General features: G+C 44.3%; 1 protein-coding gene across 2 annotated transcripts in view; it reads right to left on the bottom strand.

The window, feature by feature from the left end:
- ADAM22 (ADAM metallopeptidase domain 22) overlaps nt 1-27,723 on the bottom strand; it is a 1,118,190-nt gene that overhangs the window by 584,774 nt on the left and 505,693 nt on the right. For both annotated transcript variants that reach the window (XM_069211564.1, XM_069211563.1), the window contains exon 6: nt 23,787-23,850. In XM_069211564.1, coding sequence (XP_069067665.1) covers nt 23,787-23,850 — 64 coding nt within the window. The remainder of the gene's footprint in view (nt 1-23,786; nt 23,851-27,723) is intronic.

Consider the following 27,723-nt stretch of genomic DNA (forward strand, 5'->3'; position numbering starts at 1 on the left):
AGGTGAAAAACAACCCAACTGTCAAACTGACCCAGACAGGGAATCCACAAACAAGGCAGAGTCACAGAATGGTTTAAGCAAGAAAATGCTCACTTTCTAAAAGAGGCATTTTCAAATGCACAATCTTAAAATCAACTTTACGAAAAGATGTATTTTTAAATTGTGAGTTCAGGGACCCCAAATTCCACATGTCCATCTACTCTCTAGGGGAATCTACACTTTAATCATATTTAAAGGTAGCCCCCATATTGTCCTATGAGAGAGACAGGCCTTGCAACAGTGAAAAACGAAGTTGGCAGTATTTCACTGTCAGGACACATAAATCACATTACTATATGTCCTACCTTATCCATACACTGCACCCTGCCCTTGGGGCTACCTAGGGCCTACCTTAGGGGTGCCTTACATGTAAGAAAAGGGAAGGTTTAGGCCTGGCAAGTGGGTACACTTGCCAAGTCGAATTTACAGTATAAAAATACACACACAGACACTGCAGTGGCAGGTCTGAGACATGATTACAGAGCTACTTATGTGGGTGGCACAACCAGTGCTGCAGGCCCACTAGTAGCATTTGATTTACAGGCCCTGGTACCTCTAGTGCACCTTACTAGGGACTTACTAGTAAATCAAATAGGCCAATCATGGATAAACCAATTACATACAATTTACACGGAGAGCATATGCACTTTAGCACTGGTTAGCAGTGGGAAAGTGCTCAGAGTTCAAAAGCCAACAGCGACAGGTCAGAAAAAAATAGGAGGCAGGAGGCAAAAAGACTGGGGATGACCCTGCATAAGCAAAAGTCCAACAGGTATGCTGGGTGGATGCTGTGGTGGTGTTTTCTAATGGTGGAGGCTCTGTGGTGGTGTGTGCCTGGGTCTGGGTAACCGACTGTCCAGAGGTCCCTGATGCGCCAGGTTGGTCATCCAGATCCAGAAAACTAAAGTTGCTGTCATCACTGTGGGCCTCTTCTGTTCGGGGACTGGATATTGCTGGCACCTCCTCTCCACTGACATTTGCTGGGGTATCTGTGGGGATGTAAAGGATGTGTTATGGTTTCTGTGTCTGACATATTGTGCATCCGTGACTTGCCCTCTTTGGTTGGATTTGCCCTGGCATCTTTCACTTGTGTACGTTGGTGTATGGTGGGATGATTAGTTCTCTATAGTGTGCATGCTTTAGTGATGAGTGTCCATGCAGGGCTGTGAGTGGTGTCCATGCATTGGTAGAGCATGCAGGGCTTGGCATTGGGATAAGTGAGATGTGATGGTGGGGTGTTTTGGAAGCAGTGGAGTGATGGGAGTGAGGGTGGGGGTATGTGATGGCATGAAGTTGAGGGGTGATAATAGTGGAAAGTTGACGTACCAGAGTCCAGTCCTCCTCCTACTCTTGCTACAATGGAACGTACCTTCCCCCGTAGGTCGTTCCACCTCTTCCTGATGTCATCCCTAGTTCTTGGGTGCTGTCCCACGGCGTTGATCCTGTCCACGATTCTCTGCCATAGCTCCGTCTTCTTAGCTATTGATATGGCTGCACGTGTGCTCCAAATAGCTGTGGCTCTACCCTGATGATTTCCTCCACCACGACCCTTAGCTCCTCCTCTGTGAAGCGGGGGTGTCTTTGTGGTGCCAGGGTTGTGGTGTGAGGTGTGTAGGTGAGGGTGTGTTAGGTATAGTGTTGGGGTGTGTGATGTGGGATGCATGAGTAGTGTATAGGTGTGAGTAGTGTGTGGCTCTGGTTGTGTCAGTGGTCTTGCTGTCTCTCTGGTGGCAATTGTTGGTTATGGTAAAGGGTTGAGGGTAATGTGGGTGTGCGGTGTGTGGCTGTGGTGTGTGTATGGGTGACAGGTGTGTGTTGTTTGAATTGTCCAATGAGGTGTTGTTTTGTTTGTGTGTGTCGATTTTGAGAGCAGCAGTATGTACCGCCAATGGTTTACCGCCGTTGAATGTCGGCCGTAGTGATTCGTGGGTCATAATGTGGTGGGCGTAGTTCTGTTGGCGTAACGGTGTGGGTTTTGAAACCGCCAGTTTATCACTGACCTTTGGTGTGGCGGATTTGTGTCTGTGGCTGCATAGTGAAGGATTGGTGTATGTGTGACATAATATGGTGAATGGATATCCGCAGTAGCAGCGGTAAGTTTGCGGCAGTCAGTGTGGATTTACTGCTAATGTCGTAATGAGGGCCTTAGTTTCCCAATCCTCTATTTCTTCACAGTCCTCACTTTTTTAGCCAGTAAGACCCATCAAGGCATGCTCTCACATCTAAGATGTCTGTAAAACCAGCAGGTTAAAGTTTTGAATTCTGGCAAAGCTAATTCATCCTTCTGAGGCCAAGGAATGAGTACAATTGGTTCAGACAACAGTAAAATACTCTTGATTACAGTGCTACAAATTGTCAAGCATTCCATAAAAATCAAGTTACCACTATTACTTCCTTTCTTGCTGTAATGCGTCTACACACATTTCATGTCACATGTTCACCTTGTGCTTTGCCATTAGCCTAGGACACAAATCTCCACCTCCCAGCTGAAACAACACATGGCCGTTTCTCTTTTTTATTGTAAAATTCTGACTTCATTACCATTGCCCCATCAGTGGGTTTCCTGTTGGGTCTGTGACCATTTCATATTCTGAATTCTGGTAATTGCATGTGTTCTATCGTTGCCATCTTACATGTGGTGATGCCGCCCATAAGCATTTCCCAACTAATAAGCAGTTTTTATTACAAGTACTGCCCACTGTCTGCCATCAACAAATGATTCATAGAACCTTTGAGCATTATAGAGACTGCTGTGAGGGTTGTGTCAGAAATGTGCTGCTTTTGACTAAAATATCCCAATTTGTTGGCTTACAAACGACACTGCAGAGCAAATTTACTTAGAATGCATGACATGCAGTGCAGCAAGACAAGTTGCTGTGCAGCGTTCCATGAATGGGAGACAGCTGAAAAGTGCTACATCTACTAAGATATGGCACTCTCGATGTCTGTTTCCTGCGCTGATGCACTTGAGGCTACCTAGTGCTAATGCAGACACCCTTGCATAATTATGGGCAGGATTGTTTTTGTGCAGGAAGGGCTATCTTCCTGCACAAAAACAAACCATAGAGGCATTCTCCCCATTCCATATGTGCTGCAGAATGCCACATAGACAGAAAGAGGAAGTGATGTGGAAAAATAAACATATGTTCAATGGCATGCATGGCTGTTGTTGCACATGCTCTGCATACTCCTGCCATCTAGTGTTGGGTGTGGAGTGATGCAAATTGTTTTTCGTCAAAGAAGTGTTCTAAGTCACAAGATCAAATGCCTCTTTCTCTTGGTGATATTGTGCATGGGCATCAACTCCTTTGTTTGATTGTTTTCTCTCCGCCGTCGTTTTCGGACGTGTGTGCCTTCACTCCATCGGTGTGTTTTTTCCCCCTAATCTTTTCTTATTTCGATAGAATTATTGTTCAGGCTTCTCTCATCTAAGTGCTCTCCTTTTTACGTTGGTTTTGGGCACAGACCAACCGACCTTCAGGGAGCCAGCGCCCAATTCCGGCTTACCTTCCATGTGGCTCTGGCACTGACAGGAATGTTTTCCTGATGCAATGGACTCCATTCTGCTTCTGTCCTCGGTGCCTTGCCAAGTTTCCACACACTGACGTATGCAACCTCTGTCTCTCTCCAGACCATCATGAGGCCAACTGCGACAGTCACAAGTAGTTCTGCTCCAAAAAGAACCTTTGGGATCGACAATCTCATTGGCTGGAAGTGGCCAAGAAGAGTCCAGACAACACCCTGAACATCTTCGGAGAGGAACATGCACAGGAGGAACCTGTGTAGGAGGAGGAAGCCCTTTCCATACAGGACAGCTCCAAGTCAGACATTGAATCTGACATCAAAAGCCACAATATCACCTCTGCCCACTGTGTGAGTACTGTGACCCCTGCTGTCCCACATACATCTAAAAAGACTTTTCAGCCCACCCTTGAGGTCGCGGGTCCACCACTGCCATCAGGCCATGGTCGGTACAGAAAAACTGCTTTGGCCTCCCCACCCTCCAGCTCAGTGCCAAACATGGTCACCAAGTCCAAAACCGCACCCTAGGCTTCGACCCCCACAGCTTTGGACCGAGAAATCGTTTTGGTATCGATCTAGACCAAGGGACCAAGGCGACAGCTGCCAGCCACACCTTCGGTGCTGACCCATCTTCAGAAACCAAAAACTTTGCTCCAAGGCCTTTGGAGCCGAAAACTTCAGAAACCGGACACTTGGGCTAGTCTTCCACCAACCTATCTCCGGTTGAGCCGATTCTGGAGAAAATGGATGCTCGACAGCACAGGCTTTAAAACCAAGAGGGCACAGGTCAGATCATCACCACTCCTTCCTCTCCTCTGCTCCCTAAAAGGAAATTATCCTTTCAAGAGGCTTTAGACGTTCCTGTCCCTTCTAAGAGGAAAACCAAGGACAAGGCTACTAGCCCTCCACGTAGGCCTTCTAACCACCATCTCTTCCTCCACCACTTCCATCTCTATTTCAAACGCCACCTTTACAATCCCCAGCATCACCCATACAGGGGCATTTCACTCCTCAGGGTTTCCCACAATCATACACTCACGGTTAAAGGGGTCCCCAAGATGATGCTAACCTTTGGGATGCCTATGACCCTGATTCCATTCATTTCAATGACCCTGACCTCTACCTCACACTCCCCTCATCACTAGAGGACACTACTTCTTGCCAAAAGATAGTCGACAGAGCAACTGCGTTTCACAATACTGAGCTGCATAAAGATCCCATTGAGCAGAATTTCCTAGTCAACACTTTTACCACCACTCATAGAAATACATGGTACCTCCATATGCTCTCTGGCATGCCGAAGACATCTTTAGGGATCCTGTCTGCTCCACGGAGCCACGGGTGAACAAAAAGTATAAGGCGGTCTCCTCTGACCCGCTGTATATCAGGGCACAGGTACCACCCGACTCAATCGTGGCAACAACGGCTCATAAATGGACTAATAGTAAGGTTACTGGGGATTTTCCTCCCCCAGAAAAGGAGAGTAAAGGAATCAATGCAGCTAGGAAAACGGTGGTGGCACAAGCTGCAAATCTCTGGTGCATAGCCAACTCCATGGCCTGTTGGCCTGGTACTACCGGGCCCACTGGGACGAAATGGAGGAGCTGCTTCAGTATGTATCCAAGTAGCATCGTAAAAGGGGACAACAGATTGTTCCTGAGGGTCAAACCTTCTACAACAATTCAATCAGGTCCGCCCCTGATGTGTTGACACTGCAGCTTGTGTCCTTTTAGGATGACCTGCTTGGCTACATTGATCAGGGTTTAAACCTGAGGTCCCGCAGGCAGTCCTTAACATGCCCTTTGACAAAGAGCACATGTTCGGGTCACAGGTATACACCACATTAGACAAGCTCAAAAAGGATACAGACATTGCCAAAGTCATTGGTGCCGTTCCGTCCACTACACAAAGAGGCTCATTTTGTCGCCCTCGGTTCAGGGGCTCATATAAGTCCTCCACTTCAGAGGTGTTTACCTCACATCCTAGACAGCCCCCATCCTCCTACATCAGAGGCTTTTACAGAGGGTCTTACAGAAGGTCCAACAACAAAAAAGGGGAAAAAAAACACAGCCACACGTGGGTCCTCCTCCACTACCAAGCAGTGATTACCTCCAGCTTCCACTCGATTATCCAACACCTATTGGGGGAAGACTCCAACAGTTCTACTCCAAGTGGGACATCATCACCATGGACCAATGGGTCCTTGCCTTTACACAATATGGTTATTGTCTGGAGCTTATCACCACTCCCCATATTTCCCTTCACACTCACAGACTATCTCAGGAACACTTGCCCCTTCTCAAACAAGAGGTCGATGCCCTTCTTCAAAAGCGACATAAAGCTCATTCCTCCAGAACATCAGGGTGTTGATTCCCAAAAAGGACGGTTCTCTAAGATTAATACTGGACCTCAGGCTTCTGAACAAATACATCCTTTCAGAACACTTCCATATGGTCACCCTTCAGGAAGTCATCCTGCTTCTATAGCAAGGTGACTTTATGACTGCTCTAGAGCTAAAGGACACCTATTTTCACATTCCAGTTCATCCTGCACATTGAAAAACACTTTAGATTTGTCATTGGAGACAAACATTACCAGTTCAATGTCTTCCTTTGGGGTCACTACCGCTCCCAGATTATTCGCAAAATGCTTAGCACTAGGCAAAGCACACCTGAGAAGGCAAAATGTTCAACTTCCCCTACCTCAACAACTGGCTTATACAAGCTAGCATGCTACACCAGTGCTAACAGCACACTCCGTTGACCGAGGACCTCCTTCACAACCTGGGTTTCACTCTCAACATTCCCAAATCGCAGCTCCAGACCCCCCCCCAGGTGCAACCTTACTTAGGAGCCATTCTGAATGCGGAATTAGGGTTGGCATATACCAACCCAGCTTGTGTGCAGAATTTCTGGAGCCTCCTCCCTCAGTTTCAGGAGAACTGCCCTTATACTGTACAGTCAGGACCATTATGAGCCTGTTTGGAATTATGGCCTCTTGCATCGCCATAGTTCCACATGCCAGATTACACATGCGTCCACCTACAAGAATGTTTATCTTGCCAGTGGTCTCAGCCACAGGGTCACCTGGCAGATCTAGTGCTGTTAGACAACCAGACTCACGGTTCTCTACAATGGTTCTCTACAGTGGTGGAACCCCAACAATCTCTTGAAGGGGCGGCCTTTTCTAGACCCTATGCCTCAAGTCACATTGACCACAGACACATCACTGACAGGTTGGGGTGCTCACCTTCAAGAGCTGACAGTGCAGGACCTCTGGGATATCAAACACCAGTCCCTACACATCAATTACCTGGAACGTCAGGCAAAATTCCTAGCACTCAAAGCCTTCCTTCTTCACCTGTCTCACAAGGTTGTCCTAGTCTGGATACACAACATGCCAGCCATGTATTATTTACAGAAATTAGGAGGACACAGTCTTCTCAACTCTCACAACTCTATCAGACCAAATGAAAATGCAGCAATAAGTGGGAACTCCACCCACCTGTCCTCCAGTCATACTTCAAAAAGTGGGGGAACTCCTCGCATAGACCTTTTTGCCACAGCAGAAAACACAAAATTCCCATACTTCACCTCCAGGTATCCACACCCAATATCCAAGGACAACGCTGTATGGATGAGCTGGTCAGGGATATTTGCCTGTGCTTTTACACCTCTCCCTCTCATTCTATTTCAGGTTCTGAGGATCAGGCAAACATCTCACATCATGATCCTTGTGGGTGCCCATCTGGGCAAGCCAGCCTTGGTTCAACACACGTCTGGCTCTCTCAGTAGTCCCACGTGAGGGGCTCCAAATAGGCCAGACCTTCTCACTCAAAATCAAGGACATATCAGGCATCCTGACCCCAAAATACTCAACCTTGTGATATGGCTCCTGAGTTTATAGAGTTTGGTTATCTAGGCTTGCCTACAGAGTGTATCAGCATTCTCAAGGAAGTCCATAGACCTACTACTAGAGCAGCATAGCAAAATGGAAATGTTTTGTTTGCTACTGCCAGCCCAAACACAGCGATAGCCGCATACCTTCAGACCAGACATGTTTTCCTGTTTAAAATCACAGTCATTAAGGCTTTCATGGAAGGTTTTAAACATGTAATCCACCTAAGATACCCCCTGCACCATTGTGGAACCTTAGCATTGTACTCATCAGACTCATGGGTCCCCAATTTGAGCCACTTCTTTCATTTCCACTTAAATTTCTCTCCTGTAAAGTGGCTTTCTTAGTCATCATAAGTTCGCTCAGGAATGTTGGTGAGCTCCAGGCACTAACCTTTTAAGAGCCTTTCTTCCAAATTCATTTGGATGAAGTAGTTTGCCGCACTAATCACAAATTTCTTCCTAAAGTGGTTTCTCAGTTTCATCTTAACCAGTCCATTGAAAAACCAGTCTTCTTCATGGAACCAGACTCTGTTGTGGAAAGAAAACTTTTCACCCTAGCTGTCAAAAGAGCACTCATGTTCTATATTGACAGAACTAAAGGGTTTAGGAAAACCAAACAATTATTTGTAGCTTTCTCTCCACCCCATAGCCAGATGGATAGTCAAATGCATTCAGACTTGTTATGCTAAGGTCAAATGACCTTTACCTGTTTCTCCTAGAACTCACTCTACTAGAAATAAGGGTGCTACTATGGCTTTCCTTGGAAACATTTCTATAGCTGACATTTGTAAGGCAGCTACATTGTCTACACCCCACAAATTCAAAAAACAATACTGTGTGGATGTTCTACCATGCCAACAAGCCAAGGTCAGGCAGTGCTACATACACATTTCCAGTCAACTGCTACTCTTACAGGCTAGCCACTACTTTTATTGAGGAACTGCTTTACAGTCTATTCAGAGCATGTGTATCTATAGCCACACGTGCCATTGAACGGATTATGTTACTTACCCTCTAAGCATCTGTTTGTGGCATGTAGTGCTGTAGATTCAAATGTACCCTTCCTCCTTCCTGGACATCTGTGGCTGTTGCAGTTACATTATATCTGTATATATTTGTACATATGTATTTACACCTTGCAGGGAGATCTCTTTCCCAAACCTTTCCTTCCTTACACTTCTTTCTCACCTGCCCATCGGAAAACAATCTAACAAAGGAGTTGACGCCATGCGCAATATCACAGAGAGGAAGAGTCGCTCGGTTTTATGACTCGGAACACTTTGAAGAAAAACACATTTCACCACTCTGGACCCAAAACTAGATGACAGGAGTATGCAGAGCAAGTGAAGCTACAGACCTACATGCCATGAACAGATGCTTATAGGATAAGTAACCTAATCCTTCTCCTTGTTAAGGGAGAGGTGAAGCATTTTGACTCATTCCCATGCTGACTAGCTTCAGTAAATCGCAAATAGCACCAAACTCGATGGGTGGATGCATGGGGTCACCCATGCTTCACCCATGCAACACCTTCCCAGTGCAAGGTAGTAAGAGGCAGAGTTCTAACTTTGCATCTATGAAACCACTGAAAGACATGCAACATGGTTTTGCATGGCTTAGTAAATACACCAAAGGATTTTGTATGGGGACTGTGGCAATAAAGTGACACACCCGTGTCTCAAAACCTTAGTAAATCTGCCCCTAAGGGCCGGATTTATTGAGATTTGGCACATAACAATTCAGCAAGATAACTTCCTGTGCTGCGTCAAATGGAGAGGGCATGAATGTGCCATATTTACTAACATATGGTGCATTCCTGCTCTCTCTGCACTGATGCACTTGTGGCTTCCAAAAGCCAATGCAAGCACCCTTGTTCCATGGTGCAAAGGTGTCTTTTTAATAGCCAGGGTTGTTTTTGTGCAGGACTGGGCACCTTCCTGCACAAAATCAATTCTCTGATTCTTTTTGTTCTTTCTAAGTGTGCTGCAAAATGCAGCACACTTACAAAGTGGAAAAAACTAGGCGAAATAAAGATATTGCTCCACATTACGCCTCCCCTCACAAAGTGTACCATTTTAGTGCAGCCCCAGGTTAACTAGTGGTAGTAAATCTGGGAATGCACCAAAATACATGGGTGGATGCAAGGTAACACCCATGCGTGGTAACATCCATGCTCTGCCCATGTAATACCTTTCTGGAGCAGAGTATCGCAGGGCAGCACTGTGTTGCATTATTCCAAGTCACTCAAGGTGGCTCTGTGTGGTAGAGTGAATCTCACTTAAAGGCATGCTTGCACTTGCGTCACCTTGCCATACATGCCAACCCTCCTGATTCAGGCGTCAGACCACCGATTTCAAAGCTAGTCTCCGCCTCCCGATTCCTGCATGTAGAAGGTGGGCTTCTGCCGACACAGACTAGTCTTGTGCCTTGCCAGGAACCTGCTGCTGCATGGCAGTGCACTACATGTTAGTCATGCTCTCTCTGCCTGTCACAGCTCTTTCTCAGTACTCCTGACAGACAAGAACAAGCATTTGCAATGCAATTGGTCTCACATTTGCTAGAGTTAGAGCTGTTGGCATAGTAAATTACAATTTTGTTTACCCATGTGTTTTGGTTTGTAATGGGTTGGATGTATGTGTTGTGGCGTGGAATTATGTGGCTATGTTATCTTATGTAATGCTATGCTTTGTTGTGTTATAATATTCTATGTTTTATTATGCTATGCTATGTTGTGTTATGCTATGCTATGTTGTCTTATGTTGTGTTATGCTATGATAGGCTATGTTGTCTTATCTTGTGTTATGCTAGGCTATGTTGTCTTATGCTATGTTGTCTTATGTTATGGTATGTTATGTTGTGTTATGTTATGCTGTGTTGTGTAATGTTGTGTTGTTTTGACAGGCTATGTTGTGTTGTGTTATGTTATGTTGTGTCATGTTATGCCATGTTGCCTTATGTCACCTTGTGTTATGTTGTGTTATGTAGTGATAGGCTATGTTGTCTTATGTTATGTTTTGTTATGTTGTGCTATGTTGTGTTATGTTATGTTATGCTGTGTTATAATATGCTATGCCATATTGTGTGATGTTATGCTATGCTGTGTTATGTTATGCTGTTATGTTATGCTATGTTGTGTTATGTTGTGCTTTGCTATATTGTGTTATATTTTGCTATGTTATGCTATGTTGTGATATGGTATGCTATGTTGTGTTATGTTGTGCTATGTTACGTTGTGTTATGCTATGTTATGTTGTGTTATGTTGTTCTATGATATGCTATGCTGTGTTGTGTTATGCTATGCTATGTTGTGTTATGTTGTGTTGTGTTATGCTATGTGGTGTTATGTTGTGCAACTGCTTGTAACTCTGTATTTCTTGTAGTGAAACTTGTTTTAGTCTAAAGCCTGTAATACGTTATGGTAATGTCCGCACTATGTAAATATGGAACATAAATAATTCCAACATAGTAATTCGTTTTTGTATTTGGAGATACGGGGTGCTATGCAAATGTGCAGGAACTAAATGCAGATATTTGTGTTCTGAAGCTATATGTGCACTGTTCTAATTTTCAGAGAAACACATTACATTTCACAGAGTACTTGCGTGAGTGTCATAAACAATACCAGAGTGAGCAAACATTGTGTGAGCTTCTTGTTTCCCACAAAGATGAAGTAGCTCTATGAGTTAAGCTTTCCAATTCCAGAGGGGCAAGCTCAGCCGTGTATCCTTCTGAGGCCGAGGACACGTTCCCCACTTTTGTTGTATCTTTTTATTTGCACCACATTGACAGATCGTAATATCCGGTCTCAAGATCTACATTGTTATTATTGTTGTTATTATTATACAGACACGGTCAGCCTGACAGTGACCACAGGGGAGCTGATGTTACTTGCCTGCCCAGTAACCACAGAGCTGCTTGTCAGTGAGGCTTCGATGAAATTCAGAAAGCACAAGGAGACCTTGTCTAAAAGCTGCTCTGCTAAAGGAACCTCAGCTACTGCATGACTGCTTACGTGATGAAATGCCAACCCTTCTCGGGAGCTGTCAGGAGAGGAGAGTGTACTGTTAAATGGCTTCACTGACTTTGGAAAGGAAGGTAACTCCGTGGGTTTGACGGGATAAGATGCTGCGCATAGAGATGCCGGTGCCTACTAAAAGGCTGTTCTCCTGAATGGCTTTCTCAGATAAGCTAGTTTGAAATGCCAGCCTTCTTGGGTGATATGCGGAGAGAAGAGATGGCGGCCCTGTTAGCCTGAGCTCAGATTCACTGCTGCTGTTTAAAACAGTGAAATAATGTCAGCTCTTTTCGGCGATATGCAGAGCAGACAGGTCACATTTCAAGTTACAAGGCTGCGCTACTAGAGGTAGCTCAGTTTCTTTCATGATGGTTTGAAATGGTGACAGATGCTATGTGACAGGAGAGTTAGCAGTGCATATGAATTATCTGCTGTTTCAGCGAACTCTAATTTCCTCAATGATTGCTTGAAATGATTGCAGATCGGCCCTTCAAACGTGACATGCTAAAAGGAGAGGTGGCAGTATACGGGACAAGCATTTTCAATGGAATGGGTTTCGCATTTGCTCGAGTTAGAGCTATTAGCGTTGTAAACTCCTAACCAGACTTTTCTTGCCACGCAAATTGCAAGTAAAAAAACACAGCACGATCACGCTATGTAAAATGCAGCGGGATTGCGCTAAAATTGAAAACTGAAAAACCGAGTGCGATTGCTCTATGTAAAGCCTAGCGCGATCGCACTGCGTGGAAAATAAACAGATAAAGTTTTCCGGACCCCAGGCTGAAAACATCGAGCCTCGAATGGTTTCAGCAGTTTACCGGTGCTGTGTAGGTGGGCTAAACACTGGGAAAGGCATGACGTATGCATGCCTTTCACAAATGAAAGCAAGCGGATTTTGAAAGGCAAGCCCACGAACCAATGAAAGTGACTGACGTGACATGGGCGTGGTTTGAAGCCCAAAGAGAGATTACAGAATGGGACGGAGCCCATATAAAAACGTATATTTGCATTTTGATATCCCATTCTGCACCAGCAAATTTACAAAAATCCCATACATGACAAAAGAACCGAATCAGGCCTCAATAGAAGTCAATGAGATAAATGCTCCAGATTATTATTTTTAAACCTCTCACTTTTCTCTTCTAAAATGTTGGCATGTATGCAGGGGCAACACAAGCGCTTGATAAATGTGGACCTGTTTTGTCCGGTTGTATGACTGAAACCGCGAACTCTTCCTGCTTTCTTCTCCAAGTTATAATTGGCTCGTATTACATCAACAATGATTGAAAGGCGTCTGATTCAAAGCTTTAAAACTTTTGGCTGCTGGGTGACACACTTTTGGATACGGGGAGGCTTCTCTCCCACCACAATTGTTTGCGCCTTACGGGGAAATGATTAGGTTTTTCTTTTTACCTTTTCCCACATTTCACCCATAGATGGCAATAAACACCATAAAATGTAAGAGTTCTTTGACCATCTCTAATCGGGATCACAACACAGTTGAAAAAACAAGAAATTATGCAATCCTGGTCATCCACAGTGACTGCAGACTTCCAGTCAGGTTTAGGAACATGAGGACGGGGTATTTATTCACTCTTTACAGATTTTTGAGTGGTGGCGACTGAGGGTGCAGAGAAATGAGCTGCCACCCAAGGTTTACTTGGGTGTTTTGGGCCGCATGTAAAAGAAAGAAAATCCAGGCTCCTGCCTTTGCTAGACCCTGTTATTTTCAGAAGTGTATGAGGCCAGAGCGAGGGGTCGTGACCTCACCTGTGTGTGCCCAGCCATTATCACAGGAGCAAAGGCTGTCAAGAGTATATTTTGGAAAGAAATCATTAGTGCATGACAATAATGTTGTTTTTGTAACTTTTTTTTATAAACAAAACATTTGTTCAATCAAAAACTATTTTTTTCTCTTTTTAAGAACTGCAGATCATGCTTGAAAACAAGATTTGGCTTCTCATTGTAGAGCCTTTTTGCTGTTATATGGCACCTGGCGGGCTAGCTTCCAGACCAGGGGCGGCTCCTCCATAAGGCTGGAGGAGCGTCACCCAACATCCCCCTCCCCCACCCACAGCAGAAACTGCAAACCTTTCAGAAGGAAAGAATAATAAACAATGTTTATTATTCTTTCCTTCTGAAAGGGGTGGGGCCACGCGGGTGATGTGCACTCGCCCTCATAGCGCATGTGTGTTTGGCCAGCTGTCTTGGGCCGGCCAAACACACATGCGTAGTACGCTGTCCCCAGCCCAGCATAGAGCGAGCCTGCACAGGCTCCCAGTCTGTCTGGGAGTGCCCTGATGCTGCTTCTGACTCAGGATTGGCGGAGGACAGGCTGGGAGCCTGTGCCTGCACCCTGCGACGGAGGAGTGGTGTGCGGCAAGTTAAGGTAAGTTTTTATTTTTATGTTTTAAATAATTTAATCTCCCACCTTCCCCTCCCTGTCACGCCGCACCCACCACACCTTAAGAGGTGCGAGCCGTGACTGTTCCAGACTCTAGTAGTGTGACATTTCTCCACCAATTCTTTCTAGTGGCCTTTATTTAGGGGATAATGCCAGCTTTCTCCATCAGTGCCTTCTCTATCCTAGTGGGCTCCAGCAGTGTGAGCAACCTCCAGAAATGCCCTTTGCGCGACACAGGACAACTTAAGTGTGCGCTTCTTCCAGCCGTGCCGTCTCAGCAATTTGGCATTCAAGTGAGTGTCACGTTGCCTCTGCATTGCCTTCTCATTGCTGAAGGGATTCAAACAGTGTGTCTTTCCTCCAATAATGCTTGTCACTGCTTTAGTTACCAATGATGTCACCTTGTCTGCACAGTGTTTACTCCGTGTAGGTGTCTCTAGAAGCGTGACCTTCTTCCAATAACGCCTTCTCACTACTATAGGATCCCAGGTGGCAATTGCTTTCCCCAGCAGAGTGTGGCAATTGAAGTTGAATGGGTACTACCTCTTCTAAAGAATCCGATTCCCACCCCCAGATTGTTAGTGTCTCCCATGCCCATAGAGTATAAGAACATCCATTTGTGTCCCATTCTGTAATCTCTTTCAGGAAATATCATGTGCTCAATTACCAAACAAACTGTGGGGTAACAATATGCACACCTACTATAAATACTAACAAGGAGTCACAGAACTCCTGGAACAGCATGGAAGTACACAAACCCATTTACAAGTATGTGTAGAAGTACTCCAATAGTACAACCACACGTACTTACCCAGGAATGCAGTTCACAGTAGTAGGCAGAGATCTCTGTCTAGGATTTCTCATTCATAAGAGGATACAAATAGGCACTCATACGTCTACATTTTAGTTGTACAAGTGGGAGCCCAATAGAAGAAGGAAAGGGGATATTAGGGAAGGGCCATGGAGGGACATGCAAATGTAAAAACACACCCGAAAAGATAGTGTTACTACTCAAAGAGAATGAAATCTACGCCAGCCAGGCCTCAGAGTAAGTTTCAAATCACATATGGCCACTCAGGCGTCGCAAGGAAATCATGTTTAAACCACTGCATGCAGAGAATAACACTACCAGCATAAACACCTAAAATTTAAATTCAAATATATTAAAGGCAAATAACGGTCATCTAACTTTACCTTGGAGACACCTATACACATCATGGTGTAAAAATCGTTTTTAAACAATGAAAAAAGGAATATAATTCTTGTAAAACAAATGAATATATAATTTCAGACATTGAAAACACCCACACAGATCACGCTGTAAAAATATTATAAAAACAAATAAATTGAATATAAATAAATGATAGTATAGCTAACTTCTGGCACTGGAGACAGCTATATAAATCAAAACATAAGAAAGATACATATACACATGAAAATATGCAAATTGTTAAAGAATTTGAAAAAACACGACTCATCTCACATCTAACTCTCCTCTGCACAAACTCGATGGCATGTTACAAAATTTTGCATGTCCCAAAACCACCCAAAAACTATGTTTGATTTTATTTTCAGCTGTGTATTTTCTTCATGTGATGTATGTTTCTCTATTCTTTCCAATGTGTAATTCTGAAAAGGGTTGTGAGGATTGTCACCTATGCTACGAATAACTCCATTAAGCGGATTTAAACTTGAAAGTATGTAAGTAAAGTTATAAGTGGTAACTTTATGGCCAGGTTTTGTGTTACACGTATATCCACTGCTTCATGTAAAGGGGCGGGGACACCACAGCCTTCTATTGACACAAGCCTCCGCACGTCGTACTGAACTGCAGTACGCAGAGATTTATGCCCAGGCATAGTTGAAGATCTTCATGCGTGCATCTCTAAATTGGGCCCTTAGAGTGCACGTGGTTCAAATATCCTGCAATGATCTCTCAATAGATGACGCAAAAAAGGTCATTTAAAAAACACAGCCCTTATTTTGAAATGATTTTCAAGTAAGTACCAGATCACATTTAAAAGAAAACTTTTGAAAACAATTATCTAGCTAACATGTTGGGGTAATATTGAAAGCGTGAGTGTATTTTATGAAATAAGAAATGTAACGTCAGGACCTGTCAGTCACATAGTGAATTGCCAGCCTGAGGCTCTGTCCTGGCTCCTCCTAGATCCACGTTTAAAGCCCTTGTTCGAATCCCTGCCCGAAGCCTCCAGCTGTAACCACATGCACTGCCTGTCAGCCAGTAACCACTCCTCAAGTGTCTTCAAGGTCTTTGCCACTTTCTCCCACAAACAACAGCTCTTTATCATTATCTGCTTCAAATGTGGACTCCAACCACTACCTGTTTCACTCGTGACTCTGTGCCGCTGCCTGTTTCCCGGGAGATTTCCAGCCTCTACCTTATATGCTTGTAGGTTGGAAACCTAAAACATTACATTTCAATGGATTTATGTGGCTGTGGCGCCTCCTAGTGGCAGAATAGTATAAGTGCAGCATCCAAAAACTATTTGCTAAGCGCTGTTATTGTTTAATTAATGACTCCCTATATTACGAGCCCAGGGCCGGCTCTAGGACGGTGCGACCGGTGCCCCCGCACCAAGTGTTGACTTTAGGAGGGGGCGCCTGGTTTGCAAATGTATTATAGTTTTAAAAGCCCCCAATGCAGTGCCTTGCCTCCAACCATTTTCAGGCAACAATAAAAATGTCAAGATAACTGTGGTGATTAATGTTCTGCTTGGAGAGAGTTCTGAGTTTTCTCTAGTGGGAGTTTTAAGGTAGCACAAAGGGTTAGTATGTCTGCTGCAGAGAACATGTCCCACGCAGATCACAGATCACAAGGTGCATACAAGGCAACCAGGTCAGAGGGTTGCTGCTTTTGTCATAGGGGTCCTTTTGTTACATCCAGTTTATAAGTTAGTATCGTAATATAGAACAGTAAACTGTTAACTGTCATCAAAGAACTGCATGCATTCCATACGGTATACATTGGAGCACTATTATTGTTTTGCCCCTGTCTTTCATCATAAATTCTGAGTTTGTGCTTCTCCAGACCAAGCAATCTTAAACTATACAGTCTACCTGTATGGATGACATGTGACTCCCACACCTTGAAGTCCTCTGTCTTATGTGACATTTCTTATTAAATGATTTACCCACTTATGACTGATTGTCTTTGTATAATGTGTGCGTGATGTAAAGTGCTCTGACACCCTACATTGAAATGAGTGGCACTACAAAACTAATTGAATGCATCTGAGACAGAGTGGTTATGGAGACTTGAGGGGCACTGCTAAAGGGTGTTAGTGAGAGAATCCTTGGCGGAGGTGGTCAACAAACGTTGTCACACAGGACACATGACACCAGCGCTATGGCCAGCCCTGTGCGAGCCCCAATATCAGGGACTGGTACCAGTCTTGACTCCCTATTTCTGGGCAATGAGGACGGAGGACGAGTTGCGCTCACAAAAGGCGAACTGCTGTGCCTCCGATAAGTAACACTAAAAGGCAGCACATTCTGTTGCTCAGGTCAGGCCTCTTTACATCAAGCACTAACCACTATAACTTTAGTTGTTAAAACAATGTAAGAGTACATGAGCGTTATATGATGTTTGATTCTTGGTTATCCTCTTGTCGTCAGTAGGCAATTCCCTCTGAACTCCAATAAAAAGTGAAGAGAAAATACACATAATGACAGAAGAGTGTATTCTAGTGTGTGTGCGTTGTCTCATAGCCCCTCCCACCTCAGAATTCATGATTGGCTGCTTGCCTGGGACATAAAGACTGATATAACTACCCGTGTTTCTTACAGCATAGGGCACCAAATGTAAAATGTGCCATATAAATGTGCTGAATGTAGGTAGACAGAAAAGTTCAATAGGTTACAGCTTTTATTACAGTGATGTTTTGGGCTGTGTTACATTGGGTGCAATGGTTACAAAAGAATTTTAAAAAACACTCCTGACTGCTTGTTTAGTAGTAAAATTTAGCAATAATTGGTGTTCGGTGGGTTTCCTGGAGCTTTTAGCCTCTGTGCCACTGCACCTACTGCACCATTCAAATTGTGGCATCCCCCAGTGCCTGCAAGGCAACTGCTCTTGTGACTGCTTGTTTAGTGGTAACATATAGCATGGACCCCTAGTGTGTGTAAGGTAACTGCACTTGTGGCTGCTTGTTTAGTGGTAACATATAGCAATAATCTGTGTTCAGTTGGTTTCTTTGAGCTTTTGGCCCCTGTTCCACTGTACCTGCTGCATCATTCAAATTGTGCCCCTCTGGTGCCTGCAAGGTAACTGTGCTTGTGACAGCTTGTTTAGTGATAACATATAGCATGCCCCCCTAGTGTCTGCAATCTAACTGTGCATATGACTGCTTGTTTAGTGGTAACATAAAGCAATAATCAGTGTTCAGTTGGTTTCCTAGGGGCTCCTGTGCCACTGTACCTGCTGCACCATTCAAATCTTGTCCCCCCCCCCGGTGCCTGCAAGGGTACTGCCCTTTTGAATGCTTGTTTAGTGGTAACATATAGCAATAATCAGTGTTTGATGGGTTTCCTAGAGCTTTTGGCCCCTGTGCCACTGCACCTGATGCACCATTCAACTCGTGGCCCCCCCTAGTGCCTACAAGGTAACTGCACATGTGACTGCTTGTTTAGTGGGAACACATAGCTATAAGCGGTCCTCCGTGGGTTTCCTGGAGCTTTTGGCCCCTGTGTCACTGCACCTGCTGAACCATTCAAATCATGGTCCTAGTGCCTGCAAAGTAACTGTGCTTGTGACTGCTTGTTCAGTGGCAACATGTAGCAATAATTGGTGCCCAGTGGGGTTTCTGGATCTTTTGGCCTTTGTACTGTGCCACTGCACCTGCTGCACCATCCAGATCATGGTCCTAGTACCTGTAAGGTACCTGCACTTGTGACTGCTTGTTTAGTAGTAACATATAGCTATACTCGGTCCTCAGTGGGTTTCCTCGAGCTTTTGGCCCCTATGCCACTGCACCTGCTGCACCATCCAAATCATGGTCCTAGTGCCTGCAGGGGAACTGTGCTTGGGACTGCTTGATTAGTGACAACATATAGCAATAATCGATGCTCAGTTGGTTTCCTAGAGCTTTTGGCACCTGTGCCATTGCACCTGCTGCACCATCCAGATTATGGCCCTAGTGCCTGTAAGGTGACTGAGCTTGGGACTGCTTGTTCAGTGGCAATATATAGCAAGAGTTAGTGCTCAGTGGGTTTCGTAAAGCTTTTGTCCCTTGTGCTACTGCACCTGCTGCACCTTCCAGATCATGGCCCTAGTGCTGAGAAGATAACTGCGCTTGGGACTGCTTGTTCAGTGGCAAGTTATAGCAAGAATCAGTGCTCGGTGGGTTCCTAAAGCTTTTGGTCCTTGTGTAACTGAACCTACTGCATTATCCACATCATGGCCCTAATGCCTGCAAGGTAACTGTGTTTGGGACTGCTTGTTCACACAGGGGAAAGATATAGCAAGAATCAGTGCTCAGTGGGTTTCCTAGAGCATTTGGCCCCTGTGCCACTGCACCTTTTGCACCATCCAGATCATGGCCCAGGTGCCTGCAAGGAAACTGTGCTTAGGACTCCTTGTTCAGGGGCAAGATATAGCAAGAATCAGTGCTTAGTGGGTTTCCTAGAGCTTTTGGCCCATGTGCCACTGCACCTGCTGCACTATCTAAATAATGCACTTGGGACTGTTTATTCGGTGGTAACATACAGCAATAATCCGTGCTCTGTGGATTTCCTGGAGCTTTTGGCCCCTGTACCACTGCACCTGCTGCACCATCCAAATCATGGTCCTAGTGCCTGCAATGTAACTGCGCTTGTGACTGCTTGCCGGGTGGTAACATATAGCAATATCGGTGCTCAGTGGGATTTTTAGAGCTTTTGGCCCCTGTGCCACTGCCCCTGCTGCACCATCTAAATCATGGCCCTAGTTTCGGCAAGGTTACTGCACTTGTGACCTCTTGCCTAGTGGTAACATGTAGCAATAATCTGTGCTCAGTTGGTTTCCTAGTATTTTTGACTCCTAAGGCAATGCCCCTCCTACATTATCCAGATCATGGCCCTAGTGCCTGCAAGGTAACAAGAGGAAATCGTTTATATCCAGTAATGTATGTGTTCCGAAAAACACACTGTTGCAGATGGAATACATAATAATTTTGTAGGCAAAATATCACAAAAGCTTTCATAAATAGTGCCCTTAAACTTATCCAACTTTCCCAAACGAGTTGCCACATATATAATAAATAAAGGATATGCTTTACATATCAAAGTGAAAACCAACCATTGTTACATTGTGTTAGAATGTGGCTAGCTCTTTTCTGTGAAAAGATCTTATTGTGTGCTTAACAGTGAATGGGCCATAAAAAGTGTGAAATGCCCAAGATCACCATGACGCTGAGACCGAAATGTGGTTTTGAAATTTCTTCCTAAAAAGGCAGTCTCACAAATTAAATTGACGCGAAGAAGAATTTTGCAAAAAATGTGTAAATGTTTTGTGCAGATGAAGAACAAGATACCTTTTGAGAGGGCTATGTCTAAAATAAAATTAAAAAAGGGGCACAATCAGGCTCCATAGAGAAAGGCTACATTCCTCTTTCCTATGAAGGCTGTCACATTGAACTCAGCAGAAAGTAAAACAAAATAACCAGGCTCGCAGGAAAACACAGCTTAAAATCTGACCTCAGTCTTTGAATGCCCACCAAATGTGACAGATAAGAACAAGATTTAAAGGCCTTTTGACAGAAAAGGAGTTTGTGGAAGTATTCAGTGAACACGGCTTTGTCTTCAGGAGGGACGAAGCGAATAAAGCCAGCAAATGGGAAGCAAGAAAACGTGAGTTACAAACCACAAAGCCAATGGCAAGCGGCAGGTAGAATGCATCCCCAGGTCAACTTTCTGAAATTCCCCAAGATGTCTTTAGCATACCTAGACAGCTGCAACCTAAAAACTGCAATTCACAAAAAATAAATACTGAAAACAGGAAACCCCAATTATATCATAACCTGGTGATATCAACTATTGTTTTTGGTATTATTCTCTGAACCACTAACTACTCCATCTTTTTCCACCAACTGCTTCACCCCGAGCAACCCTCAGCCACATATCTATGATGTAAAACAAGCGTTGGCAAACCCATTAGGTCTTTGCTGGGAAACATGTTGGCTTCTGCAGTTATTTTTTTTATCATAGGTGACTGCTATTATTGTAAGCACATGCCTAGTTGCCACCTTTGAAGGTTACTGGTTAACAAAAGTAAAATGCCTTCAAAGGTGGCCGTCATGGATGCATGCATATCCACAGCAGCAATACTTGATAGCAATTTGTATTATTTTCTGAAACCCCATTCAAAGATTGTCCCCATGGATGTGTGCAGCGATAGAGGAATTCATTTATTTTTTTAACAACATCTGTTCAAAGATGGCTGCCATGGATGCATAAGCTTCTGCTGCTGCCATCTCTGAATGGGATTTAAGATTCAAGATGCCTTCCCTGCATACCCTTTTAGGATGATCAAAAAGCTATTTTAAGATTTCCACCGGCTAATAGTATGGAAGGTTGTGAAAAATTAGCAAGGGGTTAGTGGAGCAAAGAGAACTTGAGCAAGAGTAGGAATGAGGTGGTTAAAACAGAGGATGGGGAGTGAAAGATAAGGGAGGAGGGCACAGGGAGAGGGACAAAATAGTTAAATGTATTGCAATACAAAATCTAAAACAAGGAGTGCAAAAATGCATTAATCAATCAAAACACTCAGAAACTGAAATGTTCCTACATGGGACAAACATAATAGGGAGCAAAGCCATCAAACCTTGAGCAGGAAAGTGAGGCAGTCAAAAAAAGCCATCCAGTCATGAGCAAGGGGCTGACCCAAAGCCCACTTTATTCATAGGTAATATATTGGAAATAATAATTCTCCAACAAACAGATAAAGCTGTAATAACTGAGGTCTAAAAGGCACTGGAAGCTCCACAGACGAACATCTGGCTCTAAAGAGTTTTGGTCACAATAACAGTCAAAAACACCAACTCAATTTCTACCTTTACAAAATGAAATAAAGCAGCTGACAGGATATACTGCTGGGAAGATGTCGCCCCACACATACACCATTATAGTACTGATGAAGAACCCATAAAGATACAAAGGAAGTTCAAAACGTGTTGGCCACAGGAGAGGTCACATACCTGATATACAAATTCAACCACTGGTCAGACAGTCGTTTGGCTTGGACTTTCACCTGGGACAATCAATTTTTTCTCCATCAATAGTTTTGCACCTCCTCAGGATCATATTTAATTGAAAATGTTCTCCTGCAGGGTTTATCGCTGTAGGATCCCAGATTGGTACTGTAGCCAGTTTCAGCCCTGAGAAGCTTTAGGTATCCCCTTACCTACTCATATGCTCTGTTCTCTAAGGTGCTTTGAGGCCACTTTGCAGTGGTTAGCAGTGCTTCCTGACTATCCCAAATAATATTAAAATAGAACAGTATCACTGGAAGCAACAAGACTATAAAAATAACTTTACAATTATAAGCTTGAAAGTGTGGCCGATTCTGAGCCAGAGTCATAACTAGCACAAAACAGCCTCTTGTGAAACAGCCTCTTGTGAAACAGCCTCTTGAGGACCTCAGTAGTGAAACTGGCCCAATACAGTTCTGGCTGGATTCGTACAATATTGCCACAACTGCATATAATTAATCATTGTGCTGTAATTAATTATTCACTAAATTCTACTACAACACACTTTTTCACTTCTGTGATCCACAATTTTGCAGTAAGTCATTTTTGCGCATATTTGGTTGCAAGGTAAAGTCATTAGTAAATGTACTGCAAAATATTTTTCCAACCGCGAGTTTGCCAAAAAAGGGATTTATTTTACAGATAATAACTAAGGGACACTTGATTTCCCTAAACACAAGAAAACCTATACCCAAGGAACAAGCTTCGGTAAGTCAATATCTCCCTGGGATCATTACTGAATAATACATGGTAACCTCCCAGGCACATGCCCTTTTCCAGTAATTGCCCAAATGGCCACTTCTCTGGGGTAGTTCGTCTCATCCCGTAGTGCAGCTGGCCACAATATGTCACCCACATGCCCATACTGGAAAAGATGAGCAGTATGCAGGGAGTGCATCCAACGTTTTTGCCAACGGGGTCATCCTTTTGAGCCTAATGGATCAGTCTGCAGCATATTCAAAGCCATGTAACTATGCCATGCAATCTATGTAAATATAAAGCCTAATGCCTCCACCCACTATATAATATTGTTGCTTGATATTTTTCTGCACACAGTGTCTTGCATTGTTAGTTGTATCTGGTGTGCATCCCAAGCGACATACCCAGCCGCCATTTTAAGGAGAATGCCTCAATGAGCTGAACACTCGCCACTGATAAATGTGGTGCTCTGAAGGTCATGAATTCAAAACCAAGCAAGGTGAACTCAGGGTTGCTTTCTTCTGACGTTTGTCAGTTACCATAAATTCATAAATTGTAAAAACTGTTATTTACAGTGCTTAGAAACGGCAGAGCAGCTGTATTTAGCACTTTAAGAAACACGTTATTATTTCAACCAGCTACAAAACCAGCACTACAAAGTCACACGCGTGATTAGTTACAAGCTGCCACTTTATGAAATAAATAAATCACTGTTATGTAGGTAGCTGCTTTTCTAGGTCTGACGTGTGGGCAGAAGAATACGTTTGCAAAATTCAAATAACAACTTAACCACGCACCATTATTTGAATGGACAACATATTCACTTAAAAGTTGAATAACTCGTGTATGAGACAGTACCACATTTTTAATGCGATATAAACATTCAACATTTTACAGACCAGCTTTTATTTTTAGATGTGAATACAGCTCCACAGCTGCTTCAGGCACATTGTACTCACATTTGCTTTGCGGTTTTCATCTGGTTCAATGAGGTAAGTGTGATTTCCGTCATAGAACATCCCACTGAATAATACAAAAAACACAAATATTTTCATTTGTTATGCACTGTAACTTGCTCGGTCATCTAAAGGTCGGCACTAAGGAAGCATTCACAAGGATAATCGTAACCTCCCTCTCCTGCCTCTGCGTGGTAGACATTTTCACCCAGAAGCGTATAAGAAGCACATAACACAATATTATAAATATTCAAAATAAATTGAAAACGTGAAGTCTAAGATAAATCAGTAATAGATGGTGGAAATGAACAATAACGCTGTCACATTCAACTGTAAAAACTATACGCAAAGTAAACAACGGCTGTATACGGGTGTAAGGTACACAATCTTGGAGTGGATTCCCAGAATCTTTGCCTAGACCTGGAAGGCAAATACCAAAGATGGGCAACCTGGCTGCGTGCACGAGTTGGCAGGCTTTTTCTGGAAAATGAATATGACTGTTCGCAGCGAGGTGACTCGATGTTTGTGGCTGTGATCAGAGCCACTGGTTGCGGGTGGTAGGCGCTGGCACTCAAATGTAGGGGCTGGGTGTTATTTTTCATCGTCAGACCTTGGCAGAACAAGAGAGAGAGGCAGGTAAGGGAGGAAGAGGGTAGAGAAAGTAGAAAACTGCGACAAAGGGAGAACAGAGGGATAAAGCGTGCGAGCAAGAGTGAAATAAAGAGCCAGGAAGTGTAGAGTAGTGGAAGGAGGAGTTTTGAGTTGGAGTCAAGACTAGGACCCTTGCTATTCAGCAATCACAACAATCAGCAGCACTGGCTGTGTGCTCCTAGAAAAACTTTGGGAGCCTGCACTTATTTACAAACTAAGCATTAACTTTAATTCCAAAGACACCAACATGCTTGGTGAATCAGCCCCCTTCACTGGCTATCACAGACCAATCTAGACTTAGACACAAAGAAAACAATGGAGTCCGCATTGCTCAAGTCGACTGAAAAGCTACACCATGTACAAATAAGATCACGACACTGGATCCCAACCTGTGGTCTGGGGACCCCTGGAGGTCTGCAAAGCTTCCTCAGGGGGTCCGTGACAGCTTAGAAAATTAAATAATATCAACAGGTTAGGTCCCCAGATTTCAGTAATGATTCAGGGGGGGTCCCCGAGTTCCAGTAATGATAAAGTGGAGGTCCACAGAAGTCAAAAGGTTGGGAACCACTGATCTAGAATCAATCAAATTCCATCCGTGGAATGAATATGTAAAGCTATTTGTGATTCCATACACACCATTCTTAAAACAATAGTATCTGTTGGACCTGGCTTTTTGACAGGGACATCCCCAAACTTTTTGCCTCCTTCCTCCTATTTTTTCTGACCCGTTGTTGTTGGCTTTTGACCTCTGGGCACTTTACCACTGCTAACCAGTGCTAAAGTGCATATGCTCTCTGTGTAAATTGTACTATTGATTGGTTTATCCATGATTGACTATTTAATTTACTTGTAAGTCCCTAGTAGAGTGTACTACATGTGCCTAGGGCATGTAGATTAAATGCTACTAGTGGGCCGCAGCACTGGTTGTGCCACCCACCTCAGTAGCCCCTTAACCTTGTCTCAGGCCTGCCATTGCAAGGCCTGTGTGTGCAGTTTCACTGCCACTTCGACTTGGCATTTAAAAGTACTTGCCAAGCCTAGAACTCCCCTTTTTCTACATATAAGTCATCCCTAATGTGTGCCCTAGGTAACCCCTAGAGCAGGGTGCTGTGTAGGTAAAAGGCAGGACATGTACCTGTGTAGTTATATGTCCTGGTAGTGTAAAACTCCTAAATTCGTTTTTACACTACTGTGAGGCCTGCTCCCTTCATAGGCTAACATTGGGGATGCCCTCATACACTGTTGAAGTGGCAGCTGCTGATCTGAAAGGAGCAGGAAGGTCATATTTAGTATGGCCAGAATGGTAATATAAAGTCCTGCTGACTGGTGAAGTCGGATTTAATATTACTATTCTAGAAATGCCACTTTTAGAAAGTGAGCATTTCTTTGCACTAAAATCTTGTTGTGCCCTTCAATCCACGTCTGGCTAGGTTTAGTTGACAGCTCCTTGTGCATTCACTCAGACACCCCCCAAACACAGGGTACTCAGCCTCACTTGCAAACATCTGCATTTTGAATGGGTCTTCCTGGGCTGGGAGGGTGGAGGGCCTGCCCTCACACAAAGGACTGCCACACCCCCTACTGGGACTCTGGCAGACAGGATTGAACTGAAAGGGGGCTTGGTGCATTTCTTAGACACTCTTTGAAGTCACCCCCACTTCAAAGGCACAACTTAGTATAAAACAGGGCCTCTGCCCTACCTCAAGAGACACTTGCTGGAGAAGAAACCTGAACCAGAAACTACATCCTGCCAAGAAGAACTGCCTGGCTGCTCAAAGGACTCACCTGTCTGCTTTTCTACAAAGGACTGCTGCCTTGCTGTTGGCCTGCTGCCTTGCTGAACTCTTGTCTGGCTGTAAAAGTGCTCTCCAAGGGCTTGGATAGAGCTTGCCTCCTGTTCCCTGAAGTCTCAGGACCAAAAAGACTTCTCTCTTCCACTTGGACGCTCCGTGCGGCGAAATTTTCGATGCACAGCTTGTTCTGCGGCAAGAAAAACGCCGCACACCGACGCTGATCGACGCGACGCCTTCGGGACGACCGAAACTTTGACGCACGGCCTCGCAAGGACAACGCCGCCCGACTTCCTAGGAGAAATCGACGCGACGCCTGCCGTGAGATCAAAACTTTGACGCACGGCCTCGCAAGGACAACGCCACCCGACTTCCAAGGAGAAATCGACGCAACGCCTGCCGTGAGATCAAAACTTTGACGGCCGGCCTCGCAGGGACAACGCCGCCCGACTCCCAAAGAGAAATCGATGCGACACCTGCCGAGAGATTGAAACTTCGACGCGCAGCCCCGCAGAACGACGCGCAGCCGGAAAACAAGCACGAAAATCCATGCACAGACCCGGGACATCTGGTACTCCCTGCGACCCACAGAAAGAGACTGTCCGCGCGCCGGAAAACGACGCACGACTTCCCGCGTGGAAAATAACGACGCAAGTCCGTGTGTGCTGAGGAGAAATCGACGCCCACATCAGTTTTCCACGTATCTCTTCTCCTGTGGCCCTCTGAGGAGATTTTCCACCAGAAACCAGGTACTTTGTGTTTCAAAGAGACTTTGTTTGCTTTCTAAAGACTTAAGACACTTTATATCACTTTTCAGTGATATCTTTACAAATTCATATTGCAACTTTGATCGTTTTGACCTGCAAATACCCAGATAAATATTATATATTTTTCTAAACACTGTGTGGTGTATTTTTGTGGTGTTATATTATGGTATTGTATGATTTATTGCACAAATGCTTTACACATTGCCATCTAAGTTAAGCCTGACTGCTCGTGCCAAGCTACCGGAGGGTGAGCACTGGCTGATTTTGGATTGTGTGTGACTTACCCTGACTAGAGTGAGGGTTCTTGCTTGGACAGAGGGCAACCTGACTGCCAACCAAAAACCCCATTTCTAACATTGGTGATCAGCGGTGAGGATAGGACTTGTGTTTGTGCAGTGACATACAGTAGCTAAGTATTTCACTACCTACCCACAGTTGAAGGTCAACTTGATTTTTCATCTTTTTTGGCTTGTGATTCTCTGATGTCCTCCTGGATATACTATTGATATTTTGGACTTTGGATTTTGATTTTTGCTGGTAAGATCTTATCAGAATGGGATTGCTTACCTACTCATTCTTTGTTCGTACTGACCACCTCACTAAGGCTGACCTAAGGAAGCTTTGCAGAAAATGGGGCCTTCATGTGGCAAGGAGATCTACTAAGGCGGAGATGCTACATAACTACATAGTCTGGGGGGAGGAAAGATGGGCAGAGAGAGAGGCAGCAAGAAA

Source organism: Pleurodeles waltl, chromosome 10 (genome assembly GCF_031143425.1).
Source record: "Pleurodeles waltl isolate 20211129_DDA chromosome 10, aPleWal1.hap1.20221129, whole genome shotgun sequence".
Classification (NCBI taxonomy): Eukaryota; Metazoa; Chordata; class Amphibia; order Caudata; family Salamandridae; genus Pleurodeles; species Pleurodeles waltl.